The sequence below is a fragment of the Scatophagus argus genome, chromosome 10, assembly GCF_020382885.2.
Source record: "Scatophagus argus isolate fScaArg1 chromosome 10, fScaArg1.pri, whole genome shotgun sequence".
Taxonomy (NCBI): domain Eukaryota; kingdom Metazoa; phylum Chordata; class Actinopteri; family Scatophagidae; genus Scatophagus; species Scatophagus argus.
Window position 1 is genome coordinate 22,930,248 of NC_058502.1, and position 19,671 is coordinate 22,949,918.

Sequence of the window (19,671 nt, forward strand, 5' to 3'; positions counted from 1 at the left end):
TGAAGCCCAATTACCACCTCATAAGAATATACTTAGCAGAACATTAAAACACAGTCTAGGTTGCACAGAGGAAAACACTAAATCTTCACCATCCAGTGACAGCTGACAGAGAGGGTCTAAGCCCTAACTTAACCAGTCTAGACTGATCAGATCAGTCAGTACTGTCCATACTGTGGAACGCAGATATTAGCATAACATTTTGGCTTATTTACAATTACAATATATAATGTATATATAATACACATAGATAGATAGATAGATAGATAGATAGATAGATAGATAGATAGATAGATAGATAGATAGATAAAATAATAATAATAATAAAATATACAATGCAGCTGTGGTACACATACACATGTGGATGGTTGCTTACAAATTTTAATGTCTACTATTTGTACTGGAACTAAAAGCTGGTTAAAACTGAGCAACATTTAAAATAGTATAATGTAGCTTGTCAGTGGCTTTTGCATAACCATAATGTGGTCAGCGATAACTTGTGTTGATGCGGTCAGTATAAAGTGACAGGTTTTATCAGTGACTTAGTTTATATGGTGACAATAAGCACATGATTGCTGTGCTATTTAGTGGAATTTCTGTATTAATGAATAAATAATAATATGCTAAATCTGATTCAAACAAGTTCAAAATTGTGTGGAAACTCCTTCATGCAAGCTCGAGAATTTAGTGTGAATGCGAAGCACATTTGTCGTGACCAAAACCTGGCCCAGCCTGCCCTCCTCCCCTTTTCTTATGGGGCTCATGGGGGCTAGTTTGTTTTGTTCACATCTTGCCCACTGTTCCTGTCAGCATATATAGACCCTCCACGGCACCCTCAACCCTCTCTTCCATCTAACCCTCAGCTCCATCCATGCCTAAGCCAGACCCCCCCCCCCCCCCTCCACCACCCCCTACCCAACAGATACCCCGGCCAGCATGATTAATAGCCCTCTGCTGGGACTCTCCATCCACTCAGCACATTGTTGAGAGCCTGTGAAACAGGACAACAGTTGCATCCCCTCTTCACACTGGGCCTAAGCCCTGCCTGTCAGTCCTCGGTTAGGGCACTGTTAACTGGCCAGATTTACAGCTACTAACCAGCACTAGGTGGCAGCCTGTCTGGAGAGGGGGAGCCACTCCGATTAATCATAGCTCTTTAGATGGGGACTTTTACGACTGGTAGGCTAAAGACTCACCACTCTCTAACACCTGTATAATCCACAGCGCCTCCCATCAACTGTCAATCACAACACAGAGATGCAGCTGGTATTTATATTCTCTCTGATAACGTCACATTCATTTAACAGTGACTGAGACGTGGGACTCGGGCTACACTGTATGATCACTCAAATTAACAAAAAAAATGGAGGTTTAAATTTCCAGTAATCTTTATTTCAGCTCAGAGAAAAGTTTTATTTTAAACATTTGAAAATCAGCCCTACTATCATCATCACATCATCTTTAGCCAGTCATAGGGGGTTGAAGTGCCTACAACGTCCATACTATAAGTCATATCACCACCAAAATCGCAGCAATTATGGGATAACATGTTACCCAATTTTGTCCAGCAATTTTTGTGTCTACATTTGTTGTGTCCTCTGAATTTGAGTGAAACAAATTCATTTTTACAGTTTTTATTTCTTGCCTGCTTACAACTGGAAGCTCAATCTTTGTAGCTATCAATCTGTTCTCATTCTCACTGTTTTTTGCAATATTCTCAACAAGGCTAACTTAGGATGTATTCATGTTGGCCATCAGCATCTAAGGGTCAATGACGGTACAATTCCCCAGACAATGTGACGGAGAATCATGCAGTAAATGCATCTGAATTGACTGCAGTTGCAGATTTTGTGAAGCAGAGCAGCATTTCCTCTCAATGCAGAGGAAAGGCTTATGAGAGCGCTTACAAAAAATGAATTCATTGTGACAATCAAAGTAAGCAAGGCCACCTTTATCCACTGTGATGACACCTAAGTCCAACAAGTGTGCAGGGACTAATATCACATCAATTCCTTCCTTAGAACTGAAGTCACTACAGGTTTTGTACACATGCACAAACCAAGCTACACAAAGCAATCACAATAACATAATTTGGCTACATAACATAACCAGTCAAGGCAGATGGCCGCCCATCTTGAGCCGGGGTCTGCTCCGAGGTTTCTGCCTTCTAAAAGGCAGTTTTTCCTCACCACTGTCACCAAGTGCTTGCTCAAGGGGGAATGTTGGGCTCTCTGTAGTTTAATTACAGTTTAATTAAAGAGTTTGGTCTAGACGTGCTCTATTGGAAAGTGTCATGAGATAACTTCTGTTGTGAATTGGCGCTATATAAATAAACTGAATTGAAAATTGAATTAAATATTCCATAAAATTGTACGTGTGTGACTGTGTGTTTCATATTAAACAATTATCAAAAAAAAAAAACAACAATCATTTGTGCATTGCTGTAACCTTAACCAAGCCATATTCTACAGCTCAAATGATTACTTTATTGATAGAAAATCAACACTCATAACATCCAATTAACCATGAACATAATTTAGAAGAAAATGAAATCATACATATTAATACATAATGGCAATAATTAAAGTTTCAACCAATTATATTTTTCTATGTGTATGAATAAATGTGAAGGGATTCATTTATCCAAGTCTGTCCAAGGTCAAAGCCCAAGTACTTCTGACAAGCACTAACTCCAGCCAGTCAATTTATTGTCTTTTGACCATATCGTAAAAATGACACTCAGAGCAGGATTAAAATCTAACACATGATCTCCGGCGTAAAGCTATGGGACACCAGGACCGCGTGGCAGACATGTCAAGAATTTGCATGAGGCAGATTCTCCTTGCTCAGACTGCCTTCATGAGTAAACATATTTGCATAAGTGACTGAGCAACATGAATTATGGCTCTCCTACTCGGCATTTGCCAGCTGCCTTCTGCTGGTTCAATTGGGAGTGATATATATGTGAAAAGATCAGGTGGCAGCGAAGAGAAAGGGAGGGGTGAGAGGGTGGAAGTGGGTAAAAGAACACAACCAGGTCCTAAGTGCTCGGGCTCTGACCCCCAGAGACCTAGTAGTGCCAGTCTGAGCACAGCTGGGGACTGAGACGACACACATTTCACACTTGACCTTGAAATAAGACTGAAAGGGACAGCATGTATGCATTCTCTCTTGATGACTGACATGATGATAAAATGTGAGGAATTAGTGAGGTTGTAAGTAATGCTTGGATTAGGCTGTGTGAAAACAAAAGTAAAACCTGTCACAAGACATGCATCATTTTAGAATGCCACTCTGTTTCGCAATTTTTTTGCACATTGTTAATGAATTATTGCATTACCTTTTGGGGCCTTAAAGAACCTCAGAAGCACTAGATGCACCAAATCAAGAACTACAACTATGCATCACCTCACATCGGGCCATAAAGTTGCACTTGAACGTACCATAAAGGCTACAGCCAATGGCCAGCTAGCACATACGTTCTGCACCTTTGTGGAAGGAAATAACTCTCCAACCAGGAGGTGGTCTGTAGTTGGAGTCTGTATTGCATCACGACCATTAGTAATCAAGCAGCATTTGCCTTTCACACCACTCTCACTCACCACTGAGATGCTTTCAGTTGGTCTTCAGTGGCTTCATTCCAGATGGCCATTTTGTTGTGAAAATATCCATGCATTGGAATCACCGAAAAATGCGCCTTCTCGTTGTTTGCTTGCTTTCCTCACTTCCGTTTCTCTCCTCACGCACTGACTCGCTTCACTCAACAGCCAATCAAAAGGATTTCTCTCACTGAAAGGCTTTTCAACTCGCACCAACGGTGAGGGATACACCACAAAAACTAGGACCACAGACACTCACTAACTGCCCAACATTGGTCATTGGCCAGTGGCTGCTTGGTCTGTCAGAGCCCATAATAAATAGATTATTTTTGTCAAAATTCTACTATTCCACGCAAATGAGCTCTACTTTGTGCTTTGGGTGCTACTAGCTTTGACGAAACCAGGATAATTATCGTAAAGGTCAGCTGGAGAGTAATCAAATCATCCTCCACAATGTTCATTCTGCAAATCCACTGCCATGCCCCCTGATGTCTACCTCTGGTGCAGTGCCGGTGATTCAAGTCAATTAGAGGTGTGCTTGTGAATTTCGTTAGTGTTTGGATGAAAAGGAGAAAGCTGTCAGTCAAAAGGCCACTCTGCCTCTCTGTCTGGGGGGCTGCAAGGGGCTCTAAACCTGTATTTGTATGAATAAAAATGAAGGGATTTAGGAGCAGGCTGTTTCTTTCACAGACTTGTCAAAAATCTGACCTTCGCTGCAGCAGAGGGGGTTGACGGGAGAGGAGGATGGAAGAAAAGAATTGAAGATTTCAGAAGCTGAAGCTCAGTGACTTCTGCATAAAAAAGGTGCAACTGAGCAGGAGATGAAATAAAATATATGTCAGTAAGGCTGTTCTCCACGCTCTCTTATCTCTGAGGTGCAGTCCAGCAGTAAAATAAATCTACAGTATTATTCAACAAGAGATTGAGACAGATTTGTCTGTGTGATGACAATCCTATACAGGAGAGACCTCCTGTCAATGTCAGGTAAGAGACAAAGACTCAATTTATAGCTTAAAACAATGCTTCAGTTGTTAGACAGTAAGACTTTCTCTGAATTCCTATATCTGGCAGTTGATAATGGAAGTTCATGCAGTTTGTGTAATGTAGTGCCTATGTTAAGACTAAGCACTCTCACCTAAAATGAGCATCACTATAATATGAAGATTTAAGAAACAAGGTGATTGTGTTGTTAACCATTAAAAAATCTGGTGTTAATGTGGCTCAGTACTTAGCTTGATTTCAGGGTGTAGCAAAGGTCTTAAAATGTGCGTATGCCACTTTCTATGCTGGTCCTGTCCCTCACTAGTCAACTTCTGGTCTGCTGTGTTCAACTACCTTTCACTTCTATGTGAAAGGTAGTTGACCCCTGCCCACTCAACACTACCTTCAACAATACCAATGGAAAAAAAAAGAAGCATGGAGTAGCTTCATGGCATGCAGACTGATTTTATAAACCGGAAAACAAACAAACACTTCCCATTGAAGAGATGGATACAGGAAGTGAGATCCTTAATGCAACTTGAGAAAATAAGACATACACTCTGCAGGTCCTATGACAAGTTTACTGAAATATGGTCACCATTTATGGAATATACAGAGGGGCTGAATCTTTGATATACTGTCATATATTTTTTTAAATAAACCTATTATATGTATCCCTGTTTTATAACCTTAAAACCGAAGACCCTTTGTCAGACAGAAAAGAAGCCAGAGCACATTTAAAGACAGATGCTGTGGAAAGCACTCAATTATGTGGGTCCAATAAGGTTAGGGATGGGGCATTTGCCATCAGGCTAAATCCAAACCAGCCCATTTGAATCAGAGAAAAGGCTCCTGCTTCCTGTGACTGATTTGCCTGGCTGACTGAGCAAGGTGGAGCTGAGGCATCCCAACATATGGTCCATCATAGGCCCAGCTTCTTCATCTGTGCTCTCATTGTTCGTGAGTCGAGAGAACCACATTTTCCAGGAGTTGATGGAAACTTTCCCCCCCTCCACTTTCAGAAAAGAAAGACAACACTTCCTTTCCCAGAACAATTTATCTCTCTGCTTGACAAGACTCTCTGCTATATTTACCCAACTAAAATTGCAGATGATATACTTCCAGCTGCACTACTCTCCAGCTCTATGGCACATGGTTCTGTCAATCACGCAAGTTACAACAGAACAGGAAATCCAGAGCAGTGAAACCCTCAGCCACACAGAGAAAGCAACAGAGAAAGACAGAAAGAAAGAGAAGAGAACCAGAGAGAAGTCGAGGAACCTAATTCAGATTTCTATTGTCGGTTGGTCTTTGTTGTCAGAGGGAGCAGAGATACACAGCAGAGTGAATGGAATTACTCTGCTTTCATTAAGCAGACAGCTGGGCCACTGCAAAATCTCAGAGCAGCAGCGAAACAGCCCACCTGCAAGATTTACTACCAAAATATTGCTGTTTGTGAGTGAGACAGGTACAGCAATGTTTTGGGTTGTTATGCTTCTGAAAAAAGAAAACAAATTGATCTGTCTGTCAAGCATATAATTCAGTTCTACTGTAGTTATTTGATCTCCTTTTTGTCTCTCATCAGGGTACGAATGTAACATCTGAGAGACCGGGTGGGATTTGGGCTTAGGGATGCAAAGGCTTTCAAAGATCCTTGACGTGGACTCATTACTTCATGCAAATGTCCTAAGAAACGCTGAAAAAATATTTCAATTTTATATTTGAACTTCATTCAGTAACTGAATAAGTTTAGGTGAGGGTAACAAAGGAACATGGGCTTTGAAGGCTGAGAAGAAAGGGTTAAAGACAAAAAGAAGAAGGGAAGCGGAGGGTTAACCGGTGCAGTGGATTCCTTCTCAGCCAGCAGTGCCTGTCCATCTCACAGTGGCAGAACCATTCCCTGGAGGAAGGCAGCAGCAGTGGGGGCTCGGACTGTGCAGCTCCATGTGTTGCATCTTTCCCATTGCTTATGAATTCTCCTACTAGAGCTGTAAGGCTGTGGGGCTGTGGGAGCTGCCAGGACTCTCATTGCTAAAGCATTACAACATCTACAATTGTCCTCAAAGCCAGTTTAGGATTCTCTCATAAAAGGGAGGCTGTCAGACAGGCACCACTGCATTTACACACACTTGGACTCATGAATGATCAGTCACTGCAATTAGTGACAGTGCGATTAGAATCAAATACAATGTCCAGCCAATGGACCAAAACCCCAAAAGTTTCAAATTACTATCATATGAGACAAAAGAACAGCTGCAAATCTTCACAACTGAGACACTGGAACCAGGAAATTCTTGACATATTTACTTGAAAAACTATAATAAATTATCTAAATAGTTCCACATTATTTTCCTGACAAAAGACTAATCAATTAAATAGTTTCAGCTCTAATTATGACCCAACACTTATTTCTTTGACAGTGTCAAAGCATTAAAACTTCCAGGTCTGATAGGTAAAACATGAGACTTGACAGGCTGTTAAAGGAGTGCGGAGCAGCTGCTGTGCATGTGCACCACACTGTAGTGTAACTAGGCAGAGGTCAGAATTTACACAGTACTTCTCATAACTCTTTTTGTATGAACAATTTCCTCGTTGTCTGTTCTCTTTTCTCACTCCTTGTTGTTTCTGTTGTAGTTGTATCACAACAGAACAGCACCCTCAGGGTGGGAAATGAACATCTGTCAGCCAGTGACAGAGACCAATGTTCCCCAATCAGTCAAGAGTTTATCATTATCTCAATTTGTAACCTTTAGTTTGAAACAATGAAAAGTAAACTGAACCACCAACTAAACCAGACAAAAAGGTCAAAAGACAGACTGTGAAAGGAATCGTAGGAGTATGCTCAAACTTACAGTGCTAACTCACTGATGGTTTTTTTGTCAATTAATGCGTTAAAACAAGGAACACTGAAAGACAAAAGAAACATACCGACAGCTTTTCGTCGGTGAAATCTTTGATGAACACACTGCATAACTAACTAGTGATCCCATCACCTTACACTTGCCCAACATCCCCTAGTCCCACACACCTTTTATATTGTTGAGTACTTCCTTCAGGTGGCCAAAGCTGTTAAGTAGCGGGTCCTGTTCTTCATCCTGTGCATAGAGAAAAAAAAAACACTTTAACCTGAAAGTACAATGACATCTATGATACCACTTGTTTAGAGTAGCTGACTTTCAGGATGTATTAGGTTGAAAGCATGCTATTAAACCAACCAACACAGCACACCACACTTGATGACTTATATTCTTATACTTATATTATATATACTCACTTATATTCTGCATAAAAACAGAAATAAATGGCTGATTCTGTGATGTTCTGAAGACATTACCAATCTAGAGTTCATAACCAGAAGAGCTGGTAGTCAAGGATGCTAACACTGTTGCAGGGCACAACATTCAAGCTTGCCTGTTTGTCTGGGCCATGCAAACTCTGGGTTCAGGCAAGTATAATGTGTCTGAGCAGGTCAATGAATAATAAATGTAATAACGGGATATAATATCTAAATACCACTGTGCCACTCAAAACAATAAAGAAATATTTCAATTCCACACCCCTGATCACTCCTCAAATAAAAGAGAACCTGAAAAGGAAGCATAAACCTTTCTGACTGCATGTGAATCCAAGTCCGTCAACATCAACCGACAGGATGTTTTACCACTAAACTATGTAACCTTACACATAATCCACCAGCAACAATAGCAACATCATCACCACCACCACCATCAACAACAACAATGATAATAATAATAATAAAGAAAAGATCTGGTACCAGTACAGACACAGATCCAAATGCAGGTATCCAATCATCTCTATATGCAACATCTGGCTTCTAGTGTTTAAGTCAATATTGTGACATTTGATGACTGATAACAAGAACAACGCACATATAAGTACATAAAGACTGTGTGCAAATATTTCAAGATATTTTTGAGAAATTACATCAAAATCAAAAATGCTTACAACTGCCCCAGGTCATCAGGAACTTAAATATAGGCTAGTTCAAACGATTTCATCTACATTCAACAACTGATTCCAGTCAGTCAATTTTCAGTCACATGGCAGTATTTAAAGTTAACACATCTTCTGAAAGCATGTGAAATTGACTCTTGGTGGAAAATGAACCTCAACTGAGAGGCAAAAAAAAATTAACCACTGCACTATTCCACGTGAAATTGAATGAGTCACACTGAGCAGTCCAGCCAGGCAGCATACAATACAGAACTCGTCAGTGCATGAGGTGCATGCAATTTAAATGGTATTGCAATTATACTCAAGAGCGCTGTACAATTAGACAGCATGTGACTTCTTCTGGTAGGTACAACTTCCAAGACAGCTTTCCTGTCTTGCCAGTTGTGCCTGTGTTTAGATTTTATACCAAAAGGGAATGTGTCTTTGCTGTGAGGGCCCTTGAGATCTGGATAGTCAGTGACAAAATCATTTCGATCGTATTTGTTTTCAATTGGAATGTCCTAACTGACTGCAAGCTACGCAACACAACGCACTGTTTTGAGCTGAACTTTTGCCTATATTTATTCTTGACACTCACATAGAAAGCACCGCATGCACAAGCAATTATCTACCTCCTCATTTAACTATAAAAACCTAAATAAATCAGTAGCTCACTGGGGTTTGCCAAGGAGCTGACGTTTCTAGTAAAAATAGAATAGAATAACAACTAAAATCTGAAAATATAATACAAATATAACTTACCAGTGGAGTGTGAGTATTCCATCTGGAGTTCCTCTTGATAGCTCCAACAACAGTACCAATTTCACCCTGGACGATGTAGATTTTCTTGTCAACCATAGTGCTTTCCTGACAAAAAATATATAGATGATGGTTGATTTTGGCAGAAACTCAAGTAGTAGTCAGATCACATCCTTATCGTTGTTAGGGATATCTTTATATTTTATTACAGTCTGGCACAGCAGATGACCTGAAATGGCTAAGATTTCTAATGACACATAAAGGCTCAATTTCATAATGAGCTTTCTGGTTTGACCATGGGCATTAAGCTACAGTGGACAGAGGAAATAAAAACAGATGATTCAGTAAATAAAAACAAGTTATGACAACACAGTTTCTTCCTGTAAGGAACTCGACTGAGTTTCTGCTATCCATTATCCTTTCACACATGCATTGTTAAGGAACATTTCCTGCATGGGGTCAGGTGTGAACGAGAGCAGGAAATCTGTACCCACCAATTTCCCACCTCATGACCGAGTAACAAATGCTACAAAGTGCAACATGCATTTTGTAACAAAATACAAAATGCATGTTGTGAATGAAACCGGCAACAATACAGGGACAAGGGTTATGTCCATCTGACAAAAGACACTTTCACACGGAGCGAGGCAACCAATCATAAGACTCCACTGATGACGTACTTGAATCCACAACAGTTGTTGTTTACAGTTGCCCTAAACGGCCTGCTGAATATTAAATATAACAACCCTGCCAGCAGAGAGAAACAGCTCTTTGTGCACTGCTAGCAGTCCCTGAAAGGTTATCCCAGTAATATACTGGGTACTATATGCCAAAGGGGCTAATCTGCCCTTCTGCTGTCTGTGCTGTTGAAAGGACAGCTGGTTGTAGGGACAGTGACACGGTCACTAGGTAGCCAGTATACTGACTACTAAGCCACCAATGAAAAGCAAGTAAGCAACAGTAATTCATGTAGGTACATAAGAAACCATTCTGAAACATGGATAAACAGTCATTTAGATTTAACATATCTAATATGAAAATTTGAAATACTGTATAAAGTATATGAAAATTCCAAAATAAAGTTGAGATGCTGTGAAAAACAAAAATAAACTACAATGTGTTGTTTTGCTAATCCGTTTTGATAGATCCTCAATGGAAAACAGTACAAAGACAATCTCTTTAGGTTTTATGAAATCTGCTTGATTGATTTTTCTAAATAAACGCTTGTTTACAAAAAGCAAAAGAGGACAGAAGCAACAACAAGCTGTGAATGTTGTGGAAAGCTCAAAAAACACCTGTTTGGAATATTCCACAGATAAAAAGGTTCATTGGTAACAGGTGATAATATGAGGACTGGGTATTAAAAAGACATCCTTGAAAGGTTCAGTCAATCACAAGCAAGGATGGACCAAGGTTCACCATTTTGTAAAACACACAACTGCATAAAGGATGTTATTCCACAGGCTCAGGAACACAAATTTTATGTTAAAACTGTTTGAAATTATTGTATTCTATTTTTATTTACATTTCACACAGCAATCCAAAGTTTTTAGAATCAGGACTGTATGAGCTTTCAGTCTCAAATGAACAGAGAATATAAAACCAATACAGATAACCAAACAGAATAAAATGACATCCTGTTCATATTGAACAAGTACCACAGCTCAAAATGGTTGGATTAACCTTTTTCCTTGTGTCATGAAAGCCATGCAAGATAATACTCTTACTTTACTGGAAGATTTATGAGTGTTGAGAGCAGGTGACTGGGGCCACCCTCTTGTAAATTCATGGTAAGCAGCGTATTCAAAATGATAAGGATGAAGGTATGATAGGTATAGGCTAGGCAATAGGGACAGAGGAACAGGTTTAAAGCTGATAAGACTGTCATATAAATGAGTCCTCACTAAGGATGTACCGATTAAGTTTTTTAAACCGTCAATTCCAATCTGACTCTATGCTTCTGAGTCCTGTGTCACTATGTATCAAGTGACACTCACATCTGCACATGGCACTCTGCATTTCTTAAAATCCATTACTAGTCAAGCGGCAGACACATGCATGTTATCTATAAGCGCTTATCCTTTGGAGGGTTGTGGGGAGCTGGAGCCGGTCACGGAGGACATTGGGAGGGACATGGGGTACACCTGGACAGGTTGCCAATCATCACACAGCTGACAAATAGCTGTGTAGCAACTGGAGGAAACCCCAGTTAGAACATGCAAACCCCACAGAACCTTCTTACTGTGAGACGGCCACTGTGCTGCTCCTGAACCTTACATCTGGATTTGCTTAACGGTTGTGGATAATGACAAGCTGCCACTGCTGCAGACTTGTTCAGATCAGAATCAGAATTCAGTTATTAATCCCCGGGGGAGGGGGAGGGGGGGGATTCTTTTTACTTACAGACATTATTATGTAATTGGTGGCTTTTACTCTATACAATCACTCCACACTGACCAGTCTCATACATATAGAGGAAAAAAAAGGGTGAGGGGGTTGCGACCTCCCCCTCAGAAGCAGACACCCATCTAATACTCAAGTCATAAGCATGATGTAAAACCGTGTGTTTCACATGAAATCATAAAAACAAAAATCAGGTCCAAATCAGTTTTACACCTTCCCTTGAATCTTTAAGGACAAATCCATTAATGTCATGTTTGTGTAAGAGGGCTTCATAATCTGTACACTGTGGCCTTCTTAATGAATGTCTCCAACAACTAATCAAATTTGTTGATTCTGAATTCTCAAATTATATTACTTAGCACTTTCTACCCATTTATGATGCAGTCAAAACAATACAAAATTCTGTATGTTTTCATGTCGTCCCTCCCTATCAGTACCACAATTAAATGACCACATCTGTTTCGACACTGCCTGCCGTTAGAAATATTAGATACCCAGAATATAAAGTGTTTAAGAGACCGTTTATTTTAAAAATTATATTTTCAACATCGATCTTTGCATGATAACGTTCCTAGTGATGCTGACGGTCAGGGTAGCAATGTAGCGCATGAATCATTGTTGCTGAATAAACTTTAGGCCTTCTAAAGCTGACAGTTCATGTTGGCCTCTGATAACAACCAGGTGGCTGTCACAATAGCCAAGCACAACATCTCTGCTCAGACCTCGCTAGTAATACAACAGCCAACAAAAGCCAAGCCACTAGCATCCAGAATCTAACATAGTGGGGATGAATCCCTCAGTACGTGTTCGCCTATAAGTACAACATAACACAATTATAAACCAAAAGCAAGTGAGACAACCCAGGAGGTTGGCTGTCAGATGAGCTAGGAAGGTGCTCTTGGGTTAATTAGACCTAGTAGCGACTACTCACAGGCAAAGCTAACGGGCTAGTCCTTTAGCACACTAATGTGTTGAAAGACTGCTGACATTCCTCTTGGACAAAAACACAATAACAGAACACGTGATTACAATATAGTTAATATCTATCAAGGCAATGAAGAGTTTATAAATTTGTTGCATAAAAAGATAAATTATCTGCCCTGAAACATGACAGCCAACTGCCTCGCTCAACTAGCTAGCGTGTCAACCGGCTAAAGGTAGATGTGTCGTCAGCGTTTGTCCTCTCAGACACCAGGAATTAATTTCCTTGTTTGATAAAACAAATCGGCTGTTGACAGGTATATAAACACGCTTTTCTGGCTGTCTAGAATACATATATTACCTGTATGTGGCTGTTATTTCAAAGACGGAGTCCTGCTGCAGCTAATACTAGCTCAGCTCAGCAAGCTAGCAGGCTAGCCAGCCAACAGTGAATGAAGAAGCCCAAAGTTCAGTTCACAACGACAAAAAAACAAACCAAAAATGTCGGACATTCCAGTGCGCGATAACGTAATATTCCAAAACACCTTTTATTAATTCACTGTTCAAAAAAACGCTCCATAAGTGAATAAACTGAACACCTTCCTGCAGCTGTCAATCTGGTCTTGGTAAACACACTGACGTGGAAAAGCTCTGCAGTCTCAGCTTAGCTTGATAACTCAGGATTGATTGACAGGCCACTAAACTGATCATTTTAAGGCTGATATAGGGCTTTCAGACATACGTAAATATTAGACGATTCAAGTCCAGGCTGTATTAGTGCCAGTGACTTTTTTAAAGCACAGAAATTGTCAGAAAAAGAAAATATTACTTGTGTCTCAGTCATATCAGGGCGGGACAAAGGTAGCTATAGCGGAGTAAAGGTTGGTTGCGCCGAGTTGATGACGAAAGCATCTGCATCACCAATGACGAGAGCAACCTTACGCTGACAATTTACTATCGGTGTGTCTCAGTGCAATAATTCTTCTCTGTGGTTAAATAACGTGACAAATGGGTCCTTCACCAGAGTGAGCCCTAGTGGGTTTGGTCCTGCAACAAATTGGCTTTATTATTTTTTTTATTATTATTATTTAATTATTTATCAGTCTCAGATCTCATTGACAAATGTCCGCACTCCAAACCACAGTAATATGATCAAGTGGCAGGGAGTTAATCATTTGTATAGCAGAGAACACAATAAAGGCACTCTTTTAAAGTTATCATTTCTAATGCCTTCAGAATAGAGATGCTAGGGTTGGACAGATAAAGTACTGAATTATTCAGATATAAAGACGGATTGTGACTTTAACTCTCTTTTCAACACCCATGATTTTCCCAGAATTCCATTGTGCAGTCACAAACTGGTAGATGGTGAAGTCTAAGAGGAGAGGGCTCAATGGACAAAGCCAAACCATGGCCACCATGCAAATATGCTTTAGTGCAATTTTCAGTGGTGGATAGGTCCTCATATTTAATAATAATATAATTTCCTCATAATGACAGCCATGACAGCCCAAATAACTTTGGTTTACTTACTGCTGTAATGTGCTACTGGATGCTTGAATTTTCCTCGCGATCAATAAAGTATCTATCTATCTATCTATCTATCTATCTATCTAGCTATCTATCTATCTATCTATCTGTCTGTCTGTCTATCTATCTATCTAAAATACCACCATATACCAAATATGGAGCATCCAAGAATATATATATATATATATATATATATATATATACACACACAATATATATACATATTTCAGACCTTTGTTACTCTATCAGGTTTTTCTCAGGACTTCATAGTCACAGGTCACAGTGAATCTCCTCATAGGTTCTCAGCAAGCCCCTCACCTTATTGGACTCAGCACACTGTTAGGCGATTACTTGAGAGTAATATAGTTGGACATGGATCTTATTACTGTACATGTTGCTCAATTGTTTTGTCTGGCTAGCTTTTCTTCGAATGGCCTTCTTCTCCTGGGAACAGTGGCATAAGATGACAAAGGTCTCTCACACACAGTGGTGTGCCCAGTCAAGTAAAGGGAGCTTATCAAAGCTACAAATTTGTTGTCTCTCTTTTCTCCTAGGAATGCGGCTGTGCCTCGGGGCGCTTGTTTTGTGCCCTCTGCGTGTTATCTGAGTCCAGAACGGAAATCAAGTCAGAGCGGCTGTTGGCCACACACTCAGTGGCGACCACCAGTTTATCTAGAGCTAATTTGATGATTAATGTCTGATTCAAATTTTCATCCTAAGCCTATAGAAAAGGCTTGCCAAAAACTCTTAACTCTTCATCGTGGTCGATGACCTTTGGCCTCTTCCCAAGTGGACGCCGGGAAGGGTTTTGCTCTTCACAGAGTGCTGATGGCGTCTGTTTCTGTTGTTCTTTCAGTGTCTCATCTGGGATCCTTGCTGCCTTCCTGGTGTAGTGTTCCCCTGAGCTGATCTAGCTCCTGAAATGCATTAGAAGCACAGTGATTCATGTTGCGCAGTTTGGCTGAATCTGAAACCATGAAGTCTTTGTGTGGACCCGCCTACTGCTCAACAAAATCCAGACTGTTTGCTGTCTTGGCTCCCTATTGATTTTAGGACAGCAGAATCTTCTGCTGCACACTGAAAACTTATCATTCAGACTTCGCTCTCAGTCTCTCAATGTTTCCTAATGTTGAATTCTAAGCAGTTCATCTTCATCATTTGATGAAGATGATGTACTTGCGAGAGGCAACATTGGTTTGTATCCACATTGTTGAAGGACTTAAACTTAACTTAAAGTGCCAGTTAAATTAAAGCAATTTACTCTTTATCTGTCAATGCACAGAGGTATTTTTCCCCTTGATGCAGTATTTTTAAGGTTTCTTTTTTATTATGACGTGGATGGAATGCTGAGTGACAGGATATGTTTTTGTCTGGGGTAGTAATAGATGGTTTGATTATACATATTAGGTGTCCTTGGTAGCTTTTTTTGTTTTCTTTTGCTTTGTTTCAAAATAAAGAAGAGAGCAAAAACAGACTTTTCATCATTTTGAGGCCTTTCGAGAATGAGAGAATCAAGTCCAGTGACTGAACAATCAATTGCAAAACAATGTATGTCTGTTTGCCTTACTATCTGTTATCTCTCTGCGGAATCAGAAGCAGCCATTTGCTCAACACCTACACTCAAAAGTATTGCTCCGTGTTTAAAGCATGTCAAATCTACTCGTGTCAGACCTCTGTTTGCTCTTTGCAAAGTGTTTGATCACCTGTGGGATTTATAATTGCAACATTTCATCTGCAAATACACATGTCTTTTTCCACAGTGGCAGACACACCTGCACCACTGAGGATTTCACACTTTTCTTTGTGTGTTTTTCACACACTTGCATATACATTTGCAAATTGCTCACAGAATAGTACAGAAAACCATTCCACATGTTGGAATCAGACGTGCAGTCACAAGCTAATTAATTATCATTGTTATAAGAATCAGTAGTCAAACAATACTGTTCTAATCTTTAATAAGCATGACGTTGTGTTACATATCCTCATTTGAGCCACCATATCCCTGTCCCATCCCTGTTCAGCTGCATATGAAACAGCTGGATTTCTCTTGATTACATTTTCTTCATCCTAACAGAAAATATTTATGTAAGCTAGTATCTTGGACAGAAGCCTGTTCATCATTAATTACAGACATGAGAAAAAGAGCAGCCAGATTTCTCTAATTTTTAAATCCCATTTATCTAAAAATCCTCAAGACAAAACACCAAAATTGCACATTTATTACACATTTACACCACTTTGTCAAATGAGGGTTTTAAGCTTAAGTGAGTGGTACCTATGTCATGTTGTGTTTCTGCTTGTCTTGTAGTGTAAATTTATAATCTGTCTAATCTGTTGTCTGGTAAGAAGACAAAGTATTTGCATTTTGGCTTTAAGAAACATACAAACATAAACCCAGACAATGTAATATGCTCCGTGTTGCAAAACGGTTGTGTCATATTTGGCGAGTATGCTCTTGTTTGAAAGATCTGGAAGAAGAAAAATGAAGGCTTGTTTATCACTAGTTCCTTCAACATACTTGGAGATATTTTTTTGAGTGGTGCTTGAAGCTTGAGTGTACAGTCGTGGCTGCAAAAATATATGAATGACAGGAGATGATAACAGCCTAATCGATCACCTATCAGCAAATCAAAATGTTAATCCTACAGGTTTGTGTTGGGACCGCCTGTCTGAAATTTCAGTTTAGTTTTTGAAAGATCAAGTTTTGTCCATGGATCTGAACGGAGAAGAAGCCAGTGATGAATTCCAAACGTTCAGAGTCGTAGTTGGGAATGAAACAGAGTGCTGTCATTGCTAAAATGAACCCATAGATGTATAACAGAAGAAGATACCAGACCCAGAGATGGTGAGAATTACTCACCACTGATCAAGCTGCTATATTTGATGAGCTGCCAGTGAGAACATGTTGCCCAAAATCACAAATTGTTATTTTTTGCATCTGTCCCTCGCTTAGCCTTAAACAAAAGCGGTATGTGTTAATTAATGAACACATAAGGTGTTGGTTTGGTTATTTTTCACTATGGACAGAGCCATTCTGACTGTTACCCCCTGCTCTCAGTCTTTACGCTGAGCTGGACTTCCTTGGTTGTAGAACGTAAGCTCACCTGAAGTTGCTAAACCCAGGAAATTAACAAAAAAAAGGGGACACAACAAAGTGAGTAAGGACCCTGAATGCTCTCCATTTCAAACAAACTACAGCTGTAACAGTATCGTTCAGTATCGCCTGAACTGCAGAACGCTAAAAAGCAGTTTATCAGTGCTGGCATGCAGGGTGGGCTCCCTTTCATACACCAGGTGTTACAGGAAAAACAAATACACCTGCATTCGGGTTTTGGTCACTTTCACACCCAACTGACTCTGGCAGTGATTTTGCAAGCCTTAGAATTCCAGCATCTCCAGAAAAGTTCATTTAAAGATGAAAAAAAAAAAGTTAGTGCTGTGTACACCAGTGTCATATCTCAAAGGCCAGAGCCCTAAGAATGTGTTAACACTATTCAAATGTGATTCATAGCTTTCCTTGAATCTGTGTAGCTCAAAGCTTGAAGCTCTTACTATAAAACTACAAAGTGAGTTTTTCTTTTTGGCAAAATAACAATAATATATCTAAAAATAGACACAGTTTTTAATACTTTGCCTTTAACAACACACATATAATAAACTATGCTGTCGTTTTTTTTTTTACTTTAGCAAAATATTGGTATTAAGAAATAATATATTCATCACGGTCTTTACCAAAACTAAACAATCGAGTGATCAGGTGGAAATCATGCAGGCTGAAGTGACCTAAAAACCACTAATCCCAAGCAGTCTGTCTTCAAAATGTAGTTTAAAGGCCTTTATTTAATTTTGTATATACTATATAATAAATACTGTTGTGTTTATTCGCTGCAAAGTGGCACAAACTACCGTAAGTACTATTCCAACACGTGAGAACACACTGAAAGTTAGAAGGGTGCCTAAAAGTAAACGTTTAAGTGGAGCCCCAGTTGGATCCCGCTATGTTTGGATCAGTTTAGCATCATTTCTTATTAAACAGGTCTCTGTGGACTGACGGCACACAGGAAGGCTGCTGCAGAAGCAGAGTTCAGGCGAGGTCACAGTGACTATATGTTGCCATTGTACAGCATATGTGATGTTTCCTACTTGCTTCCTTGGTGTTTTAGTGTTTAGAAATGCTTTTGTTATCTGATTATTTGGGTGTTTTTGAAGGACATGGAAGAAGAAGTGACTGGATTGGAGGCACCGCAGACCAATGAGGCAGTCGTCAATAAGGAAGTCCGGTGGCTGCAGAATGCGGTGTTTCAGATTTGATCCATTACTTTGTTTTTGATACTGACAAGAGAAGAAAAGATTGTCTTCCCAATATCACTACCAACGTCAACAACTTCATCATTCAGCACTGTGGCCTAGAGGTTGGAGAAGCGGCTTGTGATTGGAGGGTCACCGGCTCGATTCCCCCACCGGACGGGCAGGAAAAATTTGGGTGTGGTGGAGTGATTAATCTGAAAAATGCTCCCCCCTCCATTAGTTGGCTGATGTGCCCTTGAGCAAGGCACTTAACCCCCCAATATGCTCCCTGGGCACTTGATGCTGCCCACTGCTCCTGTGTGTGTTTCACTGCATGTAATTTGCCAGGTGTTGTGTGTGTGTTCAACTAAGGATGGGATAAATGCAGAAGACGAATTCAGTGTGTGTGTGTAAAATATATATATACTGTCAATAAAGCTGATTCTTCTTCTTCTTCTGTTTTAATCATCAAGTCAAATCAACATCAATAGGTTAATAACATCAGCCATTCTGTGTGTTCAGCTTTAGTGACCTCAGATCAGAAAATCTTTTCATACATTACTGCCATGTAATCCTTACTCTGATCCTCACAGGCATGGGTCCAACAATTCACACACTGTGGAGAGGCTTCTGGAATATTTGGAGGTGAAGAATGTAGTTTCACAGAAGATGGAGGGCTGAAACTCCTTTAATGTGGACATACTCTTCAGCTGATGCTTCGACAGATTTCAGCTCTCGTTCTTTAACGGAGAGTCGGGAGCCAGAGTTTTGTTTGTCTCTTCTGAACTACATGAAAACATGACAAATCTTAGTTTCGGCTGATTATAAAACAATATATTCCACTTCTGCCCCTAAATCGTGCACACTGGATCTTTAACTGCCATTTCAGCTTCTGCAGTAATTATATCCTTACTCCTATTGCAGTGTTTTAACTGTTTTAGGAGTCAGCATATATAAAATTTCTTCACTAAATGTATAATTTCCTCAAAAAAAAATGCATCCTTATCTATTTTCTTTTGCTGTCTTTTCACATAAATATATGTGTATGTATATATTATTTGAATTTTGCTAATGAAGATTGATAATTAGTACTAATAACAAACAAAAATAAAATCATGTTTGGATTAATAAAGTGCCAGGTATATTATGCAGCCCATGTTTCCACTCACTCAAAAGTAAATTCTCTCAGTCATCCCTTATGATGTGCTTGAAGTGTGTGTTGGGGTGTGTCTCTGCA

The 19,671-nt window shown here is 39.8% G+C and overlaps 1 protein-coding gene across 2 annotated transcripts in view; it reads right to left on the reverse strand.

Annotated features, from left to right (window-relative positions):
• The window catches only part of gbf1 (golgi brefeldin A resistant guanine nucleotide exchange factor 1), a 79,596-nt gene extending 66,316 nt beyond the window's left edge, over positions 1-13,280 (reverse strand). For both annotated transcript variants that reach the window (XM_046402615.1, XM_046402614.1), the window contains exons 1-3: positions 12,976-13,280; positions 9,294-9,398; positions 7,606-7,672 (exon numbers count right to left, since the gene is read on the reverse strand). In XM_046402615.1, coding sequence (XP_046258571.1) covers positions 7,606-7,672; positions 9,294-9,389 — 163 coding nt within the window. In that variant the 5' untranslated portion in view covers positions 9,390-9,398; positions 12,976-13,280. The remainder of the gene's footprint in view (positions 1-7,605; positions 7,673-9,293; positions 9,399-12,975) is intronic.
• Positions 13,281-19,671: the final 6,391 nt, after the last annotated feature.